The sequence below is a fragment of the Mustela lutreola genome, chromosome X, assembly GCF_030435805.1.
Source record: "Mustela lutreola isolate mMusLut2 chromosome X, mMusLut2.pri, whole genome shotgun sequence".
Classification (NCBI taxonomy): domain Eukaryota; kingdom Metazoa; phylum Chordata; class Mammalia; order Carnivora; family Mustelidae; genus Mustela; species Mustela lutreola.
The window spans coordinates 130,153,862-130,174,739 of record NC_081308.1 but is presented as its reverse complement, the minus strand read 5'-3'; the positions used below and the strand labels follow the sequence as shown (position 1 = coordinate 130,174,739).

The following is a 20,878-nucleotide window of genomic DNA, read 5'->3' as shown; positions in this document are numbered from 1 at the left end:
AACACACATTGTTTCCTGTCTTGCTACTTTTGGCCATTCTGACTGGTGTAAGGTGGTATCTCAATGTGGTTTTAATTTGAATCTCCCTGATGGCTAGTGAAGATGAACATATTTTCATGTGTCTGATAGCCATTTGTATGTCTTCATTGGAGAAGTGTCTGTTTATCTTTTTAATATCACCACAGATTCACTTCTCCTCACCTCCTACATTGCAAAAATTAGTCACTTTTCCATTTATAGAATACCATCAATTCTTTTCTTATATCTCAGATTGAAATCATCGATGTTCAGAACGATCTAGTAGTTATCTAGCTAAATTCAAGAGACCAGATGAAACGAGGTCCTCTACTCTTCTGCCAACTTGCCTCCTGTTGTGTTTCCATATACTAATAACAAACCACCTAAAAGAGAAAATCAAGAAAACAATGTCATTTACAATTGCATAAAAAGAATAAGACACCTAGTAATAAATTTAACCAATGAAGTTGTACACTTGATGAAAGATATTAAAAATGACATAAATAAGTGGAAAGATAATCTGTGCTCATGGATTAGAAGAATTAATATTTTTAAATGTCCATATTACCCAAAGGAACCTACGGATTTAATATAATCTGTATCAAAACAGCAAAAACATTTTTCACGTAACTAGAACAAAAAAAAAATCCTAAAATTTGTATAGAATCATGGAAGACCCCAAATAGTCAAAACAATTTTGAGAAAGAATAAAGCTGAAGGTACCATGTTCCCAGATATCCAACTATACTACAAATCTATAATAACCAAAATAGTATTATATTGGCATAAAAACAGACATGTAGATTAATGGTAGATTAATGGAATAGTATAGAGAGTCCAGAAATGAATCTATACCTATATTGTCAATTAGTTTACAACAAAGGAAGCAAAAATATACACTGGGGAAAAGATAATCTCTTCAATTAGTGATGTTGTGAAGACTGGATAGTCAAATGCAAAAGAATAAAATTTGACCACTATCTAACACCATACACAAAAATCAATTCAAAAAAGATTAATGACTTGAATATAAGATCTGAAACCATAAAACTCCTAGAAAAAAACAGATGGTAAACTCCTAGAAGTCAGTCCGCACTGGATTTTTGGATCTGAGGCCAAAGCAAAGGCAATAAAAGCAAAAATAGAGTAGTGGGACTACATCAAACTAAAAAGCTTCTGCAAAGCAAAGAAAACCATCAATGAAATGAAAAGGCAGTCTACTGAATGGGAGAAAATGTTTACAAGTCATATATTTGATAAGGAGTTAATATCCAAGATACATAAAGAATTCAACTCAATAGCAAAAGAAACCTATAAACCAATTGAAGAATGGGCAGAGAAATTTAACAGACACTTTAAGAAGAAGACATACAGATGGCTAATAGGCACATGAAAAATTGTTCAATGTTTCTAGTTACCAGGGAAATAAAAATTAAAACTACAATGAGATATCACCTCACACCTGTTGGAATCACTGTTATTAAAAAGAAAAATAATAATGTTAGGATGTAGAGAAAAGGGAACTCTTGTACACTGTTACACTGTTGGTAAAAATGTAAATTGGCACAGCCACAATGTAAAACATTTTGAAAGTTTCTCAAAACATTAAGTATATCTACCTTATAATCCAACTATTACACTTCTGGATATTTATCTGATGAAAATGAAAATACTAATTCAAAAATATATATGCACCCTTGTGTTCATTGAAGTATTATTTAGAATAGACAAGATATAGAAACAACTTGTGTTCATTGGTAGATGAATGGATAAAAAAGATTATATGTTTAATGAAAGAAGGAAATGAAATGAGGAAATGAAAGGAAGAAGGAAATGAAAGAAGGAAATTTTGCCATTTGTGATTTCATGCATGGGTCTTTAGGGTATTATGCTAAGTGAAATAAGGCAAACAGAGAGAAATACCATATGATTTCACCTATATGTGGGATCTAAAACAAAATAAAACAAATGAATAATTATCCTATGGTTTCACTCATATGGGGAACATAAGGAATAGCATGGAGGACCATAGGGGAAGGGAGGGAAAACTGAATAAGAAGAGATCACAAAGCAAGACAAACCATGAGAGACTCTGGACTCTGGGAAACAAACTCAGGGTTATAGAAGGGAGAGGGGTGGAGGAATGGGGTAGCCTGGTGATGGCTATAAAGGAGGGCACGTGTTGTGATGAGCACTGGGTATTACACACAACTAATCAATTGTTGAACACAACATCAAAAACTAATGATGTACTACATGTTGGCTAATTGAACATAATAATAAAAAAAGGAAGAAAATAGCCTAGAAAAAAATGAACAAATAATACAAAAAATAGTCATAGACACAAAGAATAGATTGGTGGTTATCAGAGGGGAAAAGAATTGTGGGGTGGGAGAAAAGGGTGAAGGGGGTCAATTGTAGTGTGATGGATGGTAACTAGACTTATTGGGATCACTTTGTAGGGTATACAAATATCAGATTATTATGCTGTACAACTGAAACTAATGTTACATACCAATTTTACCTCAATTATATATTTGTTCAACTAATGAATCATTGAATATTATATCAAAAACTAATGATATACTATACCTTTGCTAATTGAGTCTTAATTTTTTAAAAAAGGAAAATACGTATTTGCAATACAATCCAGGTACCTGACACAGATGGTGCAGCATAAACACAGTGCTAGACATCTAACCTATTAAATGTCAAAAGCTGAGAGCCTTGCCCTCAGCAAAAGAGGGCAAGAGTCTACAAAAGAGGGTATGGGTCAATTGCAGAGACTAGATTAGAGCTAACACAGACTCTTGTAATTTCTTTTCCTCTAAATCACCGTTACTCCTCTACAGAGCTTATATATAATTAATACTATAGGGGGGTGGGGTTACTGAGGACTCACTGCATCTTAGTCCCCAAAGGTTATCAAAGACTAATGGAAAGGCTATTAACATAAGAAGAGAGCACACCAGCTCTCAGATCTGTGAAAGCCTGTTCATAAGTCACTGTAGCCCACTCCCTAAATTCATGTGGCCAACCAACCAAGATAGTCACATGTGACCTAATTTCTACCAGACCAGTCCATCTTCAAGATGAAAAGTATGTACAGCAATAAATGCTTGTTCTCCCCAAACCCCCAAAATCACGGTTCCCCCAAAACACCGTGATCTGGAAGTAAGAAAATAGAAATGTTAAGGTTTTGTTCTTCTAGCTCTTCTAGCCAAGGCTCGAGTCTTCAAAGCCACACTGTTCTTAGGAAGATTGTCATTAGAAAAAATTGAAGAGTCCATTTTGTCCTAAAATGAGAAAAGAAGTTATAGTTGGCTTTTGGTCATAGCATTCATCTTATGAGCTTGTCTCTAATGGAATTGTGACAAACTTTCACCATAAAATATTTCAGTATCAGTTAAAAAAAAAAAATCAGACTTGAGCCAGAGGAAAGTGACTGAGAGAGAGATAGTGAGGATGCCTAAACCCATGTCAAAGGAAGAAGAGACATAGTTGAAGGAAGTCAGGATATTTAGTATGGAAAGGAAAAAGAAGAGCAAATTTAGGGATACCACTATCACCTTCTTTCAATCTCTGAAGGTCTTTGAATCTCAAAAGATTGAGAAGCAAATGTTGCATGAGTCCAAAGGGCAGTGCTAAGAACAGTGTTGCTTTTTTTTAAAATTTATTTATTTAATTGAGAGAAAAAGAGAGAGCATGAGCAGGGAGAGGAGCAGAGGGAGAGAGACAATCTCAGGCAGACTTTGCACTGAGCATGGAGCCTGATGTAGGGCTTGACCTCATGGCCCTGAGATCACGACCTGAGCTGAAATCAAGAGCTGGATGGTTAACCAACTGAGCCACCATGCAGGTGTCACAAGACCAATGTTTATATGTGTGCTAAGGTGGAACAGCTAGAGGGTTGAGGAACCTACTACTCTGGTTTCTGCCCAAAGGAGAAAATTAATGATTTCTTGGGAACCTTTTTTTTTTTTTTAAGATTTTATTTATTTATTTGACAGAGATCACAAGTAGGCAGAGAGGCAGGTGAGGCAGGGGGCAGGCTCTTTGATGAGCAGAGAGCCCAGTGGGGGCTCCATCTCAGAACCCTGGGATCATGACCTGAGCTGAAGGCAGAGGCTTAACCCGCTGAACCACCAGGAGCCACAGGAATATTTTTGAAGTCAAACTAGAAAACAGTTTGTTATGAACAACATAATCAATGTAAACACAGTGATCATTTTACTCTTTCAGATCAAGTAAACAGAAGTGACATGGGGACTGGTTGATGAGTTCCCCACCAGTGGGAGTACAACTGAGGGCTAAGGTCATGTGTGTTCATGTAAAGACAGGAGCTTTCAAGCATTTCCAATATCACTGTAAATTGCAAAAGGAAAGCAATTCTGTTCACCTTTGGTTTCAAAGGGTAACATTGGAAGGAAATTGGATCTCCAAATCAAATAAAACACCAAGAAACATCTGAAAACAATTATTAAACACAGTGGGGGGTGAGGCCCTCTAATTTATCCATTAATTTATGTCTCACATTTGTCTCTTCTGAGAAGACTGTGAACAGGGCTTAGACTATGAATTGTAGCCCTCACCAGTTCTAGTCTAATTCATTGATCTTTTCATTGAGTTAAATGAAAGCAAATTTCTAATTCTTTCACACAGAGAAGCTAGAGTGGTGAGTGGACACTCTCTTCTATCTCTGTTCCTTAGATTTCTGGGTGACTTTTGTTTATTTGTACTTTACCCATTTATCATTTCTTGCTTTTTCCTCCAGTCCTTTTCTAATTATATCCTCTTATTTTTCTTTCTTCTCTCCTTCTTTACTCTCCCTCCCCCTAACTGGACCAAAACTTCCCACCTTTCCTTCCCTTCTGCAAAGTCAGGGAAATTTCTGAAGCCTGGGGTGACCCCTAACTCATTGGGAAAGCAGTTTCTCCACACTGTTTTCTTCTTAGCAATCAAGGGGAGCATTTTATGTGAAAGTGAATAGTTGAGAGAGAGGGAGAGCACCAAATTTCCATAAAACCTCCTACATTCCTCAGGCAGCTTGCTTCTTGCTACCATTGGTCACTTTTAGTCAGATTTTTTTGCTTGACTTTACAGTCAGAGTTCCTCGTTAGTACAAAGAAAATATTCAGAATTTGTATGGTCCTATACCATCATTGTCAGGGACAGAAATCCAGAATCTAAGCCTTGCCGTCTTAGCCCAATACTCTTTGTTATAGCCATTTTCCTTTCTACCTATAGTGACTCCACTCTCCCCTGGGTCATCTCCTATAATTTAACTTTACCACCAGTATCTTTCTCCTTCTTTTTCTGTGGTCTGGGTAATCTGTTTTTAGTCTGTTTAACTATCTTACAATTTTACAATTATATTGGTTTAGAAAGTTGTTCTGTACTTACACCCTGCCTATAATACTGGATTCAAGTGTAATTATGGTCTCTTCCATTACTTACTTAAATTTGTTTTATGTACTTGAGGGTAGGACAATACTTCTCAAGCCAGTGAACCTGGGAGTGTATCTGAAGGGAAAAGTCTTCAGGAGGCATGTTCTGGGTCCTGAAGTGTTATCTCTTCTCCTTCAAGTATAGAAATTGCTCTGAAAGAAGCCTATACTCCAGATAGAAAACAAAACTACTTAAAACACAGCTCTAAGGGCTCCAGGGTGACATAGTCTGTCAAGCAACCGATTCTTGGTTTTGACTCAGGATGTTATCTCAGGGTTGTGAGACGGAGCTCTGCAAGACTGAGCCCCAGAGGATCAAGCCTGGCAAAAGGGAGCCCTACAAGGGCAGGTTCTGCATTGGGTTCTGCATGGGACTCCACAATCATGTAGAGTTTGCTTGGGATTCTCTCTCCCTCTCCTTTGTCCCATCCACTTCTCATGTGTACTCTCTCTCTCTTATTCAAAAATAGGTAAATAAATCTTTAAAAATAAATGAAACATATCTCTAGTTTCAAAGACATGTTATTTGCTGATTAAGTCTGCAAGTAAGGTGTGTTTTGATGAATTGACTATAGTGCTGATTATTATTACTATGAAAATGTAATTTTGTAGATATATAGATGTATATAAGTATAAATCAAAACTTTTTAAAAAAGATTTTATTTATTTATTTGACAGACAGAGACCACAAGCAGGCAGAGAGGCAGGCAGAGAGAGAGGAAGGGAAGCAGGCACCCTGCAGAGCAGAGAGCCTGACGCGGGGCTCAATCCCAGGACTCAGGGATCATGACCCGAACCGAAGGCAGAGGCTTTAACCCACTGAGCCACCCAGGCACCCCAAATATAAATCAAAACTTATGTGGCATTATTGATATTGGCTGCGCTACTGGTGTACTCTTCTGGGGTTTGGTGTTCTGAACTGAAATGGGATTTATTTGAATTTAATATAATGATGAAGTAGATGAAGTATTTGCTAGGCTGTTATAGACTTTCCTGTGTTTTATTTGAGGAATGGTGGAGTGTGTGGGTTAGTCTGATCTACACTGGGATAAATAGTGTTGGCTGAAACAGGAAAAGAGAAAAACTTAGCAATGAAATAACTTACCTCTCTGGGTATCAGTTTCCAACTTGGCAAATATGTGATGAGATTCGTCCATCCATACAAAAATTATTCAGTGAGTATCACCTGAGTAACAGGCTCCTTTTCAATGTACTGAGAATATAGGGATAACAAAACAGGGTCACTGCTATAGAGGACCTTTTGTGTAAGGTGGGGATAATACAATAAGGAAAAATAAATACAAAGAGAATGTGTCAAGTGATATCAGTCAACTTCAACTCTCAGTCACTTAACCCAGTGAAAATATTTTTCTCATTCATGCAGTCTGTTGTGGAGCCAGGCAACTTTCAAGCAGTTGTCCTTCATGTGTTGGCTCATCATTCCAGGATGTTTCAATCTTATGATAGCTCTATTATGACATGTTTCTATGATGACCATGGCAGGAAGGATCTTACATTGGACATTAATTGTTCCAGCTAGAAAGGGACACATATAACTTCATTCCACAACCAAAAATAGTCACATGGCCTCTCCCTATGTTAAGTGGGCAGGGGAATGGGAGGGCAATCATTCTGTGTTCCTGGAAGTATTAAAGTTGGATATTAGAACCTACCACAGGTAAGGGTAATTCTGGTGTGAAATTCCAGCACATATGAATATCAGAGATCTCTCAGGGCTCTTAATCTTTAGAGTTTGGGGATTCTGTTGTTATTCTCAATGATACCTAAAGGGTAAACTTTGTACCTGTACCTAGCATGTTCTCTGAACAAATAGCATAGGTGAGAAGTTTTTGAGAGATTTTCCTATCACTCTGTCAGGTATACTTTTTCAGATGTAGCAAGTTAGCTGTCATTTGGAGTACTGCACTGGACTTTCTTTGAGTTAAGGAAATTGACTTTCATGACACTCTGCTTTTCTACTTTCCTTGGCCTAGATGCAGTGACTGAAGTGAAGACTGACATCTATGTGACCAGTTTTGGACCTGTGTCAGACACTGATATGGTAAGTTATAGTTCCTGCAAAGGTAAAAGTGAAAGAAGATGCAACAGATCAAAGAAAATAAATTGGAGCTTGTTAGTACCTTCTAGGGAGAAACCTTGTCTCATACGAATTCCCTACCTTCGCCATCCTACATTTGGCCAAATTTGTCTTTTCCTTTGCTCTCCCCATGTAGTCACATATAAAGCATATGCCCTCATGAGGACTACCCTTCCCTTCTTTCCACAACACATCTTTCAAAATTAAACTTGTATCCCTATGCTCAAATTTTCCCTGACTTCTCTCTTCATATTTTGTCAGCACTCCACACATATTAACAGAGATAGGTTATGTGAGGAGAGCATTGTGGTAAACCCTCTCAAAGTGTCAGCAGCCTGCAGTATCATCCAAGAAATCTGTTCCTTGCAAAAAGGCCCTACTCGTTGGGGGTAATGGACTGGCAATGGTAATGCAAAATATTTGGAGAAAGAGTCAAAACCACTTTTGGAAACTTTCTTCTACAGATGTGAGCAGGGAAAACTTCAGAGGAAAGTCAAGGAATAGGGCAGGATATAGCAGAGGTAGTAAAGGGAGACTCAAGAGTCATCTTCAGTGACTTCCCTTCTCCTTCCATTATCCCTTGCTGCCAAAGCAAAGAATGTAGTAGTGAGACAGGAGACCCCATCCTAAAGGACCACCCAGTTAATACCTACTATGTATCAGATATCGGAATAATTTTCATGAAGGGAAATAAGCTATTATATGCTCAATATGCCTGGCAGTTAATAGATGCTCAAAGAATCTGTATTGAATGAGTGACTTTGTATGGAAAATAAGAATCTTAAAATCAAAAAGAAATATCCAAAAAAATATGAAATGTCCATGATCACTACTTGGATTTTTTTCTGTGTATCTTCAGTGGGACTACTACTTAGCAGGGGACAAGACTTCTTTAGACCTGTTGGTAAATATAAACAGTTGTATAACGATGTGATAGAATTTGCCTGTGGGTAATATAGAATGATTGAGTAGATATTAATAGGGCAGTAAATATATACAAGTATTGTTTGAGAATGATTTAGAATTACCTAGCAGTCTGTACAAGATGGACTACAAGTGGGAAAAGACTCGAGGCTAAGAGTTGGTTTAGGTATGTTGACTTTACATGGCTCTTCTTTCAGTCAGGCAAGGTCTATGAGTTATTTGGAGAAGTAGGCTAGTTTTCAGCAGAGGGAATCATGAGTGGTTGTGAGGCCGGGCCTGAACTTTGCTTTTCAAGTGTGGAGAAAAGAGGATACAGAAATATAACAGACTCCTTGTATATCCCTTAAGGGCAAGTACAAAGTCTTCATGGCTTCCCTGGCATTTAATAGAATACTTGACACATAGGGAGAGCTCAGTAAGGGGCAAGTTTGATGTATGAGGGGTGGAGGAGACAGGTATCTCACAAGGACATCGGGAAAGCCTGTATTTCTAGATTATGCCCTCTCAACATGTTTACTAACGCCCACAGCTTTAGATCCATGCATGTGTTAAAACTATTGTTCAGTTGGTCATTCAACATTGCATTAAGGGTTTCTAGGATTCCCTATATTCAGAGAGCTTATAGGCCACTGGAGATAACCAGATTCATCAGGGATATGCAGCTCTCTCTTTGTTTTACTGGGAACTAGTGATGAATTAGGACTTTTGTAAGAAAGTGACAAAAGCTACTCTATGAACACACATTTATATTCATACACTCTCATTTACTCTCACTTATACACCAGTATCCACAAATACATTCAGAAAAATATACATGCACACAAAAAAATACACACTTGATAAAAAATAGTCCACATGCTATCCCAGGCACTTCACGAACACACATGTGCAAACAGATACCTAAATGCAGGAATACTATGGAAACATATATGTAGCCCCTCCCCAAACCAGCTACTCTCCCTGCTCCTTCCCCACCCAAGTTGGCGCACATGGGTATGCAGAGGCCCTTCAGACATTTCAAACAGTCCAGATATTCTATCTCTTGAAGTTTTGTATTCTACTTGCTTGTTTTTCTCCTTCCCGATTAAGTAGAAATAACAGAATGGCTTTCCTGATATGGAGGGCAGACTTTAATCAAATAAACTTCAGGTTATTTTTAGCTGCACTTCTATCTTGTTACAAGGTAGAATAGCTATGATCACTCTGACTGGGAAGCACATTAATGGTGTTTTAAAATTTCTTTTTCCTGTACAACTTAGTATACTGTGACAATTGACCCTCAGTCAGGGATGATTTTTTGGGTGAAACATCAGAAAGTTGTCTGACTTTAACAACTGGCTGAAGCAACAAACCCAGCTCTCCTGAGACTACAGACTACTTGGGCAAGTAGATGAAAATTAGAGCTGGCTGGGTTCTTGAATCACTTTCAGCCAAATGGAATTTTGGTCCAGAATACTTTCTTAAGGAAATAGGGACAAGTTTCTTGTCCGTAAAGAAGAAAAACTGTGGTGCCAGTTTGAACATTGAACCAGTATCACCCATAACCCTTTGCAGCCATTGTAATCCTTACTCAAACACTGACCTTCACAGACATAGATCCTGAGTTTGACAAAAAGCTCCATTGGGGCACCTGGGTGGCTCAGTGGGTTAAAGCCTCTGTCTTCAGCTCAGGGTCCTGGGATCAGGCCCCACATGGGGCTCTCTGCTCAGCGGGAAGCCTGCTTCTCCCTCTCTCTCTGCCTGCCTCTCTGCCTATTTGTGATCTCTCTCTGTCAAAATAAATAAATAAAATTTTTGAAAATGCTCCATTAAGGGCTGTATCTGTTTTGTTAATCTTCATATCACCAATACCTTATCAATGTTTGGCACTTGACTGAAAGTCCTTCAAAGTTAGAGAATATGTCTGATACATTTCTGTATCTCTAGCACCTAGCATAAGAACTGATACAATTCCTTTTTAAAGTGTTTACCGAAATGATATGAAACATTAGTAGCAAGCCATGCAGACAAAGAGTAAAGTAGCTTTCTTTAGGAGATACTATGGAATAGCAAGTTTAGTAAGTCCATTGGGCTACTAGTTTGGGTGGCTTTGACCTTATGAATATAAAGAGATGTGACAATAGGGAATTGGGCAGATAGATGAAAGCAAACAGTAGTAGATGTTTCTGTGGGAAAAGTCAGAGAAAGAAAATTTATTAAAGAGTACAGATATACATTGGAAACTGATTACAGTGGGAATTTTATAGGCATCACAAATGAAACTCTTCCATTAACCATTTGTAACAAATAAAGCTTGATGGTATAAAAAAAAAATACATGGTGCTCCTCAGCAGTAACACCAATCCTATATCCATGCTCTTCCAGGAGACAGAGAAGGGATACAATTCCAATTTGAATTATCCAAGGCTGTATGACCTTCTATGACTTTCTATTTTTAGAAGAATTTACACCATTTTCTCAATCCATATATGGAAAGAATGGTATAGGTAACAATGAAGAGAATGTTGCAAAAAAATTAGTGAAAATGCAGTTTCATTGCCTCTTCTCTCTTAAATTGGTTATGTTTATTCCTCACCAGTGAGCAATGACTCTTGGCAAGTGGAAATTTTCCCTGGTCTCTCAAAAGCCTTTGAATCAGAATGCAGAGAAAGTGGGATACCGGCTTAGAAATGGAATGCTATGCATATGACCAGTGATTGGAAAGGAAGGTAGAAAGGTGACAGTTGATAATTCTCTAAGAGAGTAGATCTTAAGTATTCTTACCACACACACACACAAACACAGGTGACTATATGAGGTGATAGAAGTGTTAATTTGATTGTGGTAATTATTTCACAGTGTATACATATATTAAATGATCACATTATACATCTTTACAAATCACATTGTACAACTTAAATGTATACGATCTTTATTTGACAATCATAACTCAGTAAAGCTGGAAAAAAAAGAAAGCTAACAGCTGAGAAAATTTGGATGCTCTCCTAGTCTGAAACACCTTCTAAGCTAAACTCCTTCCTAAGGCCTCAGATTTTGACATGCCACAGGTTCAGGGACCCAGGGTCTATCTTAATGTACTGATAAAGCTAGTGAGAAAATTAGGAGGACAAAGAGCATGTTAGTAGAGTCAGAATGAGAACAACTGGGAAACTTAAAATGCCAATTCTAGGTATTGTCAACGTCACTCTCTTCCCAGGGATGCTTTAACTGTTAAGATACCTGCTTGGTAACAACTGTCAGCTGCTACTTGTCGACAGAGAAACTTCCCAGGGTATACAGTGGACAGCCAGGCTATGAGGCAAGTAATACAATAAGAGAACTAATCAAATAGCCTAATGAAAAAAAAAAAAAAAGAAGAAAGAGGCTATGAATATGAATTCATAAAAGATATAATCATGATTCTTTTTAACAGATGGTATATATTTTAGTCTGACTACTGTTTGTGAAAATCATGCAAAGTTACCAGAGTATCCAAAGACCATAAAAGAAGAAATTGGTGTTGATTAAAAAGAAATTAGCATAGAGACCTCTTTCCTGGTGGCAGTGGGCTTGAAATTGTTGTACCTGTTTCCTGCCTATCACTGGAAAAAGTGGCTATGTTCATTTTAAGACCTCACTTACAAGTAGTTAAGTCACAGAATGAAGGGGAGCCTTTGTCTATTTTGAAAGCCTCTTGAGCTGTCAGTTTCCTCTTATTCTATAAGATACTATACTCCCAGATGCAACATAGGAGTCCACGTCTATGGGGTTTTGCCTAGGAATCCATGCCCAGAAATCTCCTGGCTACTTTTATGTGAAATAGATGGGAAGGCCACATAAACAATGCTAATAAGACTATTTCAAGGACTAAAAGCAATTGAAAGGGACAGGTGGATTATAATTCTTCAAAATTCAGAATGATGGTAAGAAGGCAAAGAGCAAAGGGGGGAAAATAAGAGGGGAGTGGTCTACCTATGAGGCAATGAATGCCTTTACTGTAATGCAATTGCCAAGTACCTTAGCCATAGAACCTGCTAAAATTAAATCAGACTTGTAGTCACTTTCTAGAAGCCTGCTTTGATACACTGCACAGTGTTAGAGAATTGAAGACATTCAGGGTCTAACACTAAACCAGAAATTCTTCCCCAAGTGCTATAAGTCATCTTTGCCTAGTGTAGTGCCTTTCCCAGGGGGCAGATTTAAGTTTATTATCTGGGATATTTTATTTAAATGCCTCACAAAACAATGACATTTATTTGTCAGTTTGGAGGCCATCATTTTTTGAGAGTATACAAGGATTCAATTTGCAAAGAAGGAATTTATTTCATTGTTAGAATGGTCAGGTCAAAGTTGATTGCTTTTGGCCAAAGGTCATGGTATACTTATGGAACAAATAATCGCTATATGATTTCCCCCAATAATTCTGACTATACAAAAAATAATGTTAAAAATGGATACCCATAACCTAGCTTTTTTAAATCTTAAAAATTTTTCCATGTTTTTTCTCATAATAAAAAAATCTTTGGTGATATAGATGAAGTCCCCTATGTACCTTTTCCTGATTCCATTTTTCTCTCTCACTCTCTCCCCAATTAGAGATAATTAAAACAATGAATTTTCTTTTTTTGGTCATTTCTACACATATTCTAGACTTATAACTAAAAATGTATATATCACACGGAAAAAGCAAATATTACAATAAATAACACATAGTGGTTTTCAAATTATAAATATATTTCAAATTATAAAATGGATCATAGCTTGTGTATTATTTTATAATTTTTTTCAACCATGTATCAGAAGTTATTGTTTTTGATACATTTAACTCTAATTCATTTATTTTAACTGCTATACAGTATTTCAGTGTATGCATATTTTTTATTTATATATTTGTCCAATTATCTTGCCAATGTTCATTTAGGCTCTTTCTAAATTTTTTGCTATTATAAACACTGATAACAATAAACATTCTTTTTTAAAGATTTTATTTATTTATTTGTTTGTTTATTTGAGAGAGAGAGATCACAAGTAGGCAGAGAGGCAGGCAGAGGGAGAGGAGGAAGCAGGCTCCCCGCTGAGCAGAAAGCCTGATGTGGGGCTCGATCCCAGGACCCTGAGATCATGACCTGAGCCGAAGGCAGAGGCTTACCCTGCTGAACCACCCAGGCACCCCAAGAATAAACATTCTTGTACACATCTTGAAAACAGGTTTGAGTTTTTGTAGGGTATGTACTTACAGATAATTTTTTTTTATTTGTAGCAGTTGTACATTTTTAACTTTTTTTTTTTTTTTCAGATAGGACCAAATTACAATCTTAATGGGTTGTAACAATTTATAATCCCACTGGCAGGGTATGAAAGGCTCATTTCTCCACAGTTTTGTTAACTTTCTAGTATTACAGTATTTTTTTGCCATTCTGATGAGCATGTAATTGTGTCTAATTGATATTAGTGGCATTTTCCTGATTACCTTTGAGGTTAAGCACTCTTTCATGTGTTTAGTGGCCAATATGACCACTAAAAGCAAGGTAACTTTGCCATCACCTACACTACAACCACCACAGTAAAAATAGAAACTCCATGCAGATCTTGTTTCCTCATGTTGACACTTCTGAACTGAACTGAAGTTTACTGTTGGAAATACATGCGTGTGTGTGTGTGTGTGTGTGCATGTTTGTGTGATTGGTGTTTCTTAGGTCACTAGTCTGATTCTAGCTCCAAAACACTGGTAATTTAAGTTTTGATTCCTATCTTATGAAGGCAGAACTCATAATATGGGAGTTTCTATAAGATTTTCTAGAAAGGACAAACAATTGACAATGAACAGTAATAAATATAGATATACCTACTGTACATTTTATTGGTAGTTTTCTAAGGTGTGTATGTGTGTGTTTATAAATGTATTTGAAGTTTTGCAACTTTTCTTTTGTCCCCTATTAAGATGATTGCATGATTTCTCTCCTTCAATCTATTAATACAGTTAATTACATTAATAGTTTTCTCTAATGTAGGTCACCTTTTACATTCCTTGAAAAAAATCAGACTTGATAATGATTTTTAAATGCATGTATTAGTTTAACTATTATTTTTTTCATGATTCTTTGTATCTGTGTTCATAGAGGAGTTCCCAATTTAAACTGCTTCTCAGACCTCTCTACTCTTGTCACCCTATTATCTGTTCTTTACAAGATGGTAGTGATTATAACACACACACACACACACACACACACACACATTCTGACACACACACACATACACACAGAAAATAGTTTAATGGAACTTCAAGTACAAATTACCCAGTTCAAAAATAAACATTTTTTGGCCAATCTTATTTAATCTGTATTCCTACCCCTATCCCCAGTTGTTCACCCCATTTTGTCTCTTTTTCTTTATTAAACTTATCAGGGGCTCCTTTTCTATATTATAAGTGTTGTCAAAGTAACCTGTTTTAGGTTTTGTTTATCATATGTATTTTTTATTTTTTGTTTTCTGTGTCACCAATTTTTGCATTTGTTTGGATAACTTTTTTTCTTTCATTCTTCCTTCCCTCTCTCCCTCCCATCCATCCATACTTATTCCTTTTTTATTAGAAGCTCATCAGATCTCCACCATCTATGGGCCAGATGGAGGAGCACACAGTACAGGGACTAACATGCATCATAAGTAGTGGCAGGGAGTGGAGGGAGCAGGGTGGTTTCAGGATGTCCATGGTTGGTTGGAGGTGGAAGGAAAGTAGGAAACAGAAGTAGAAGCCAGAGGTGCTCCTGTCACTGCTGCACCCCTGCCTTTCCCACAAATGTCAATTATCTTTTTCTTTACTTTACTTGGGGTACTATGTGTTTCTTCTGGTTTCTTGAGATAGATTAGTTTAAGCTTTTATTTTTTTAAGGCTAACATTAAGGTTTCTTTATAGCTATCAATTTCCTTCCAAGTACCACTTGAGTGTCCCACTGAAAGATTTCATATTCTGTGAGCGCTTTCAGTGTTGTTCAGTCCTAATATCCATTATTGTTTTTCTTTGTTTCTTGAAATTTTTATAGTAGGGTTTTTAATTTTTACATGTAAAACTTTGCTTATAATCTAATTTAATGCCTCATATTGAAAAAGATGGTTTGAAGGATATGAAATATTTATGTGTCTTGAGATTTGTTTTGTGACTTAGCACATGATCACTTATTTTTTGTAAAAAATGTGTTTTACTAAGAGGTGATTAAGTCTATATATATACAGATACATATATATCTATCTATATAGAGATCTATCTATCTCTTAGCTCCCCTTATCATTTGGGTTTCTTGCCATTCTGATGATCATGTAATGGTGTCTAATTGATATTAGTAGCATTTTCCTGATTACTTATTTTTTTTTTGACATTTTCTATTTTATTGTTTGTGTTCTTTTTTTTTTTTTTTTTTTTAAATTTTTTATTTTTTATTTTTTATAAACATATATTTTTATCCCCAGGGGTACAGGTCTGTGAATCACCAGGTTTACACACTTCACAGCACTCACCAAATCACATACCCTCCCCAATGTCCATAATCCCACCCCCTTCTCCCAAACCCCCTCCCCCCGGCAACCCTCAGTTTGTTTCGTGAGATTAAGAGTCACTTATGGTTTGTCTCCCTCCCAATCCCATCTTGTTTCATTTATTCTTCTTCTACCCACTTAAGCCTCCATGTTGTATCACCACTTCCTCATATCAGGGAGATCATATGATAGTTGTCTTTCTCTGCTTGACTTATTTCGCTAAGCATGATACGCTCTAGTTCCATCCATGTTGTCGCAAATGGCAAGATTTCATTTCTTTTGATGGCTGCATAGTATTCCATTGTGTATATATACCACATCTTCTTGATCCATTCATCTGTTGATGGACATCTAGGTTCTTTCCATAGTTTGGCTATTGTGGACATTGCTGCTATAAACATTCGGGTGCATGTGCCCCTTTGGATCACTACATTAGTATCTTTAGGGTAAATACCCAATAGTGCAATTGCTGGGTCATAGGGCAGTTCTATTTTCAACATTTTGAGGAACCTCCATGCTGTTTTCCAGAGTGGCTGCACCAGCTTGCATTCCCACCAACAGTGTAGGAGGGTTCCCCTTTCTCCGCATCCTCGCCAGCATCTGTCATTTCCTGATTTGTTGATTTTAGCCATTCTGACTGGTGTGAGGTGATATCTCATTGTGGTTTTGATTTGTATTTCCCTGATGCCGAGTGATATGGAGCACTTTTTCATGTGTCTGTTCGCCATCTGGATGTCTTCTTTGCAGAAATGTCTGTTCATGTCTTCTGCCCATTTCTTGATTGGATTATTTGTTCTTTGGGTGTTGAGTTTGCTAAGTTCTTTATAGATTCTGGACACTAGTCCTTTATCTGATATGTCGTTTGCAAATATCTTCTCCCATTCTGTCAGTTGTCTTTTGATTTTGTTAACTGTTTCCTTTGCTGTGCAAAAGCTTTTGATCTTGATGAAATCCCAGTAGTTCATTTTTTCCCTTGCTTCCCTTGCCTTTTGCGTAGTTCCTAGGAAGATGTTGCTGCGGCAGAGGTCGAAGAGGTTGCTGCCCGTGTTCTCCTCAAGGATTTTGATGGATTCCTTTCGTACATTGAGATCCTTCATCCATTTTGAGTCTATTTTTGTGTGTGGTGTAAGGAAATGGTCCAATTTCATTTTTCTGCATGTGGCTGTCCAATTTTCCCAACACCATTTATTGAAAAGGCTGTCTTTTTTCCATTGGACATTCTTTCCTGCTTTGTCGAAGATTAGTTGACCATAGATTTGAGGGTCTATTTCTGGGCTCTCTATTCTGTTCCATTGATCTATGTGTCTGTTTTTGTGCCAGTACCATGCTGTCTTGATGATGACAGCTTTGTAATAGAGCTTGAAGTCCGGAATTGTGATGCCACCAACGTTGGCTTTCTTTTTCAATATCCCTTTGGCTATTCGAGGTCTTTTCTGGTTCCATATAAATTTTAGCATTATTTGTTCCATTTCTTTGAAAAAGATGGATGGTACTTTGATAGGAATTGCATTAAATGTGTAGATTGCTTTAGGTAGCATAGACATTTTCACAATATTTATTCTTCCAATCCAGGAGCATGGAACATTTTTCCATTTGTTTGTGTCTTCCTCAATTTCTTTCATGAGAACTTTATAGTTTTCTGAGTATAGATTCTGTGTCTCTTTGGTTAGGTTTATTCCTAGGTATCTTATGGTTTTGGATGCAATTGTGAATGGGATTGACTCCTTAATATCTCTTTCTTCTGTCTTGCTGTTGGTGTAGAGAAATGCAACTGATTTCTGTGCATTGATTTTATATCCTGACACTTTACTGAATTCCTGTATAAGTTCTAGCAGTTTTGGAGTGGAGTCTTTTGGGTTTTCCACATATAGTATCATATCATCTGCGAAGAGTGATAATTTGACTTCTTCTTTGCCGATTTGGATGCCTTTAATTTCCTTTTGTTGTCTGATTGCTGAGGCTAGGACCTCTAGTACGATGTTGAATAGCAGTGGTGATAATGGACATCCCTGCCGTGTTCCTGACCTTAGCGGAAAAGCTTTCAGTTTTTCTCCATTGAGAATGATATTTGCGGTGGATTTTTCATAGATGGCTTTGATGATATTGAGGTATGTGCCCTCTATCCCTACACTTTGAAGAGTTTTGATCAGGAAGGGATGTTGTACTTTGTCAAATGCTTTTTCAGCATCTATTGAGAGTATCATATGGTTCTTGTTCTTTCTTTTATTGATGTGTTGTATCACATTGACTGATTTGCGGATGTTGAACCAACCTTGCAGCCCTGGAATAAATCCCACTTGGTCGTGGTGAATAATCTTTTTAATGTACTGTTGAATCCTATTGGCTAGTATTTTGTTGAGTATTTTCGCATCTGTGTTCATCAAGGATATCGGTCTATAGCTCTCTTTTTTGGTGGGATCCTTGTCTGGTTTTGGGATCAAGGTGATGCTGGCCTCATAAAATGAGTTTCTTATTTTAATCATACAAATCGTTCTGATTGTTCTTTCATTCATTGAGAATCAATGGGTGTGTTACATTCTCCTTCTAATTCAAATTTGTCTTATATATTTTGAGTCCATGTTATCTCACACATAAAAATTTAGAATTGGTATTTTTCCATTGAATATACTTTATTTTTTAATGTAATGATATTTTTATCCCAAAGAAAAATGTTTGTCTTATAGTCCACTCTGTACGTTATAGCTTTACTACATTATTTTGATAGTATTTTCCCATATATATGTTTCTATTGCTTTACTTTTAACCTGTGTTTTTTTAAAAGATTTTATTTATTTATTTGACAGAGGGAGAGAGATCACAAGTAGGCAGAGAGGCAGGCAGAGAGAGAGGAGGAAGCAGGCTCTCTGCCGAGCAGAGAGCCCTAACGTGGGGCTCGATCCCAGGACCCTGGGATCACGACCTGAGCTGAAGGCAGACGCTTAACCCACTGAGCCACCCAGGCACCCCTTAACCTGTGTTTTTATGTTTCTTTAGGCATGACTCATATATGCATAACATGTGGCTACACTATTTATCCTTAGAATATATTGTTTCTACTATGTCATTTGTTCTTTTCCCCATGTTTTTACATGTTTTGTTTTTACTTGTCTTCTATAGATTGAAGCATTTTCTATGTTCCCAATTGTTTTTCTCTACTATTTTATAAGTTTTATATTTTATGTCTAGTACATTTTTTAGTGGTTACTTTAAACATTAACATGCATACTCGACCTAAAGTTAAATATCTCCACTCTCTTCCCAAGTAATACAACAATGCATTAACCAACATATCTCTACTCCCTCCTTCCATTAGATTTACTCTAGTTATTTGTTCCACCTAGTTTTGTTAGCCCTTATGATCATTTGTAGAGAGCCAGTATTTGTTTAGTTTAACCATATGTTGGTTAATAGTTGTGCTCCTTCTTCTATCTTCCTGTTATTTTAATTTTCAACTACATTAAGAACTTATTTTAATAGTTCTTTTCATGAGGATTTATTCAATCATTTATTTATCAAAAATATTTATATTTCATATTTTCTGATGCTCTTTGGTGGAGAAGTGCAAGATGGTGGAATAAGATGACCCTAAGCTTGCCCCGTCCCATATTTATAACTAGATAACACATCTAAGTCAATAAATGAGAGAGTGCTCCAAAGACTGGCAGAATAAACTTCACAACCAAATGTAGAGAAGAAGTGTATCAGAGAGGTTGGGAAGGGCAGACCCAGTAGTGGAGAGCTGCCCACAGAAGGGATGGAACTGTGGTCATGGAGAGGAGAAAGCACAAGGGAGCCCACACAGGGAAAATAAATCCTTGTGACATCTGGCTTTGAAAAACAGAGGGGCTGAATTCCATTAATTTGTATAACTGGCAGGACTTGGAGCCTGGAGTTTTAAAAGTCAGCTGACTCAGCATTGGGTAAGCTGGAAGGGTAACTGATAGCCAGGTCCCTGCCCTTAAAAAGACAACAAACTGAGGAAAAGCAACATAGAAGTGACAGCTTGCACAACTGGAGGGAGATCTGTTTATATTTTTGTGGAGTGTATTGGGGAACTTCTCTGGGAACAAAGAAGCTGTGGTGCCATTTTCTTTCCCTCCCCCCCAGATAAACTCAGAGCCACCTGTGAGAGATGGGACTACACAGACACTTGCTACCTAAATTGTTAGCAGTGTGTCCCACCAGCAAGTTTTCCTAAGGACTGGTCCACTCCAAGCTTGCTGGCCTGTGTCCTGGACTTAATATAAATTTGTTTTTAAATTTTTAAAATTTATTTATTTTCAGAAAAACAGTATTCATTATTTTTTCACCACACCCAGTGCTCCATGCAACCCGTGCCCTCTATAATACCCACCACCTGGCTCCCCCAACCTCCCACCCCCCACCACTTCAAACTCCTCAGATTGTTTTTCAGAGTCCATAGTCTCTTATGATTCACCTCCCCTTCCAATTTCCCCCAACTCCCTTCTCCTCTCTAACACCCCTTGTCCTCCATGCTATTTGTTATGCTCCACAAATAAGTGAAACCATATGATAATTGACTCTCCCTGCTTGACTTATTTCACTCAGCAGAATCTCTTCCAGTCTCATCCATGTTGCTACAAAAGTTGGGTATTCATCCTTTCTGATGGAGGCTTAATATAAATTTTATTTACATTGCACATGCCCCACCCTGCTTTTGCCTTGGAGTGCTGCACCCATGTGGCCACCATGCTTAGGGATCCTGCCTATTGCTAGTGGCTCAGTATAAACTTTGTTAATGCCACGTGTGCACCTTGACCAGCAACTGCATGCACAGATACTTTGTACCCCTGGCTACCTCCACTGCTGCATGCCTCACCCTTGATTACCACTGTGATTTGAGGGATCAGCCTAGGACTAG

At 37.4% G+C, this 20,878-nt stretch overlaps 1 protein-coding gene across 2 annotated transcripts in view; it reads left to right on the top strand.

Moving 5' to 3' along the window:
• Positions 1 to 20,878, top strand: part of GABRA3 (gamma-aminobutyric acid type A receptor subunit alpha3) — a 388,210-nt gene that overhangs the window by 241,604 nt on the left and 125,728 nt on the right. For both annotated transcript variants that reach the window (XM_059158037.1, XM_059158036.1), the window contains exon 4: positions 7,460 to 7,527. In XM_059158037.1, the coding sequence (XP_059014020.1) occupies positions 7,460 to 7,527 (68 nt within the window). The remainder of the gene's footprint in view (positions 1 to 7,459; positions 7,528 to 20,878) is intronic.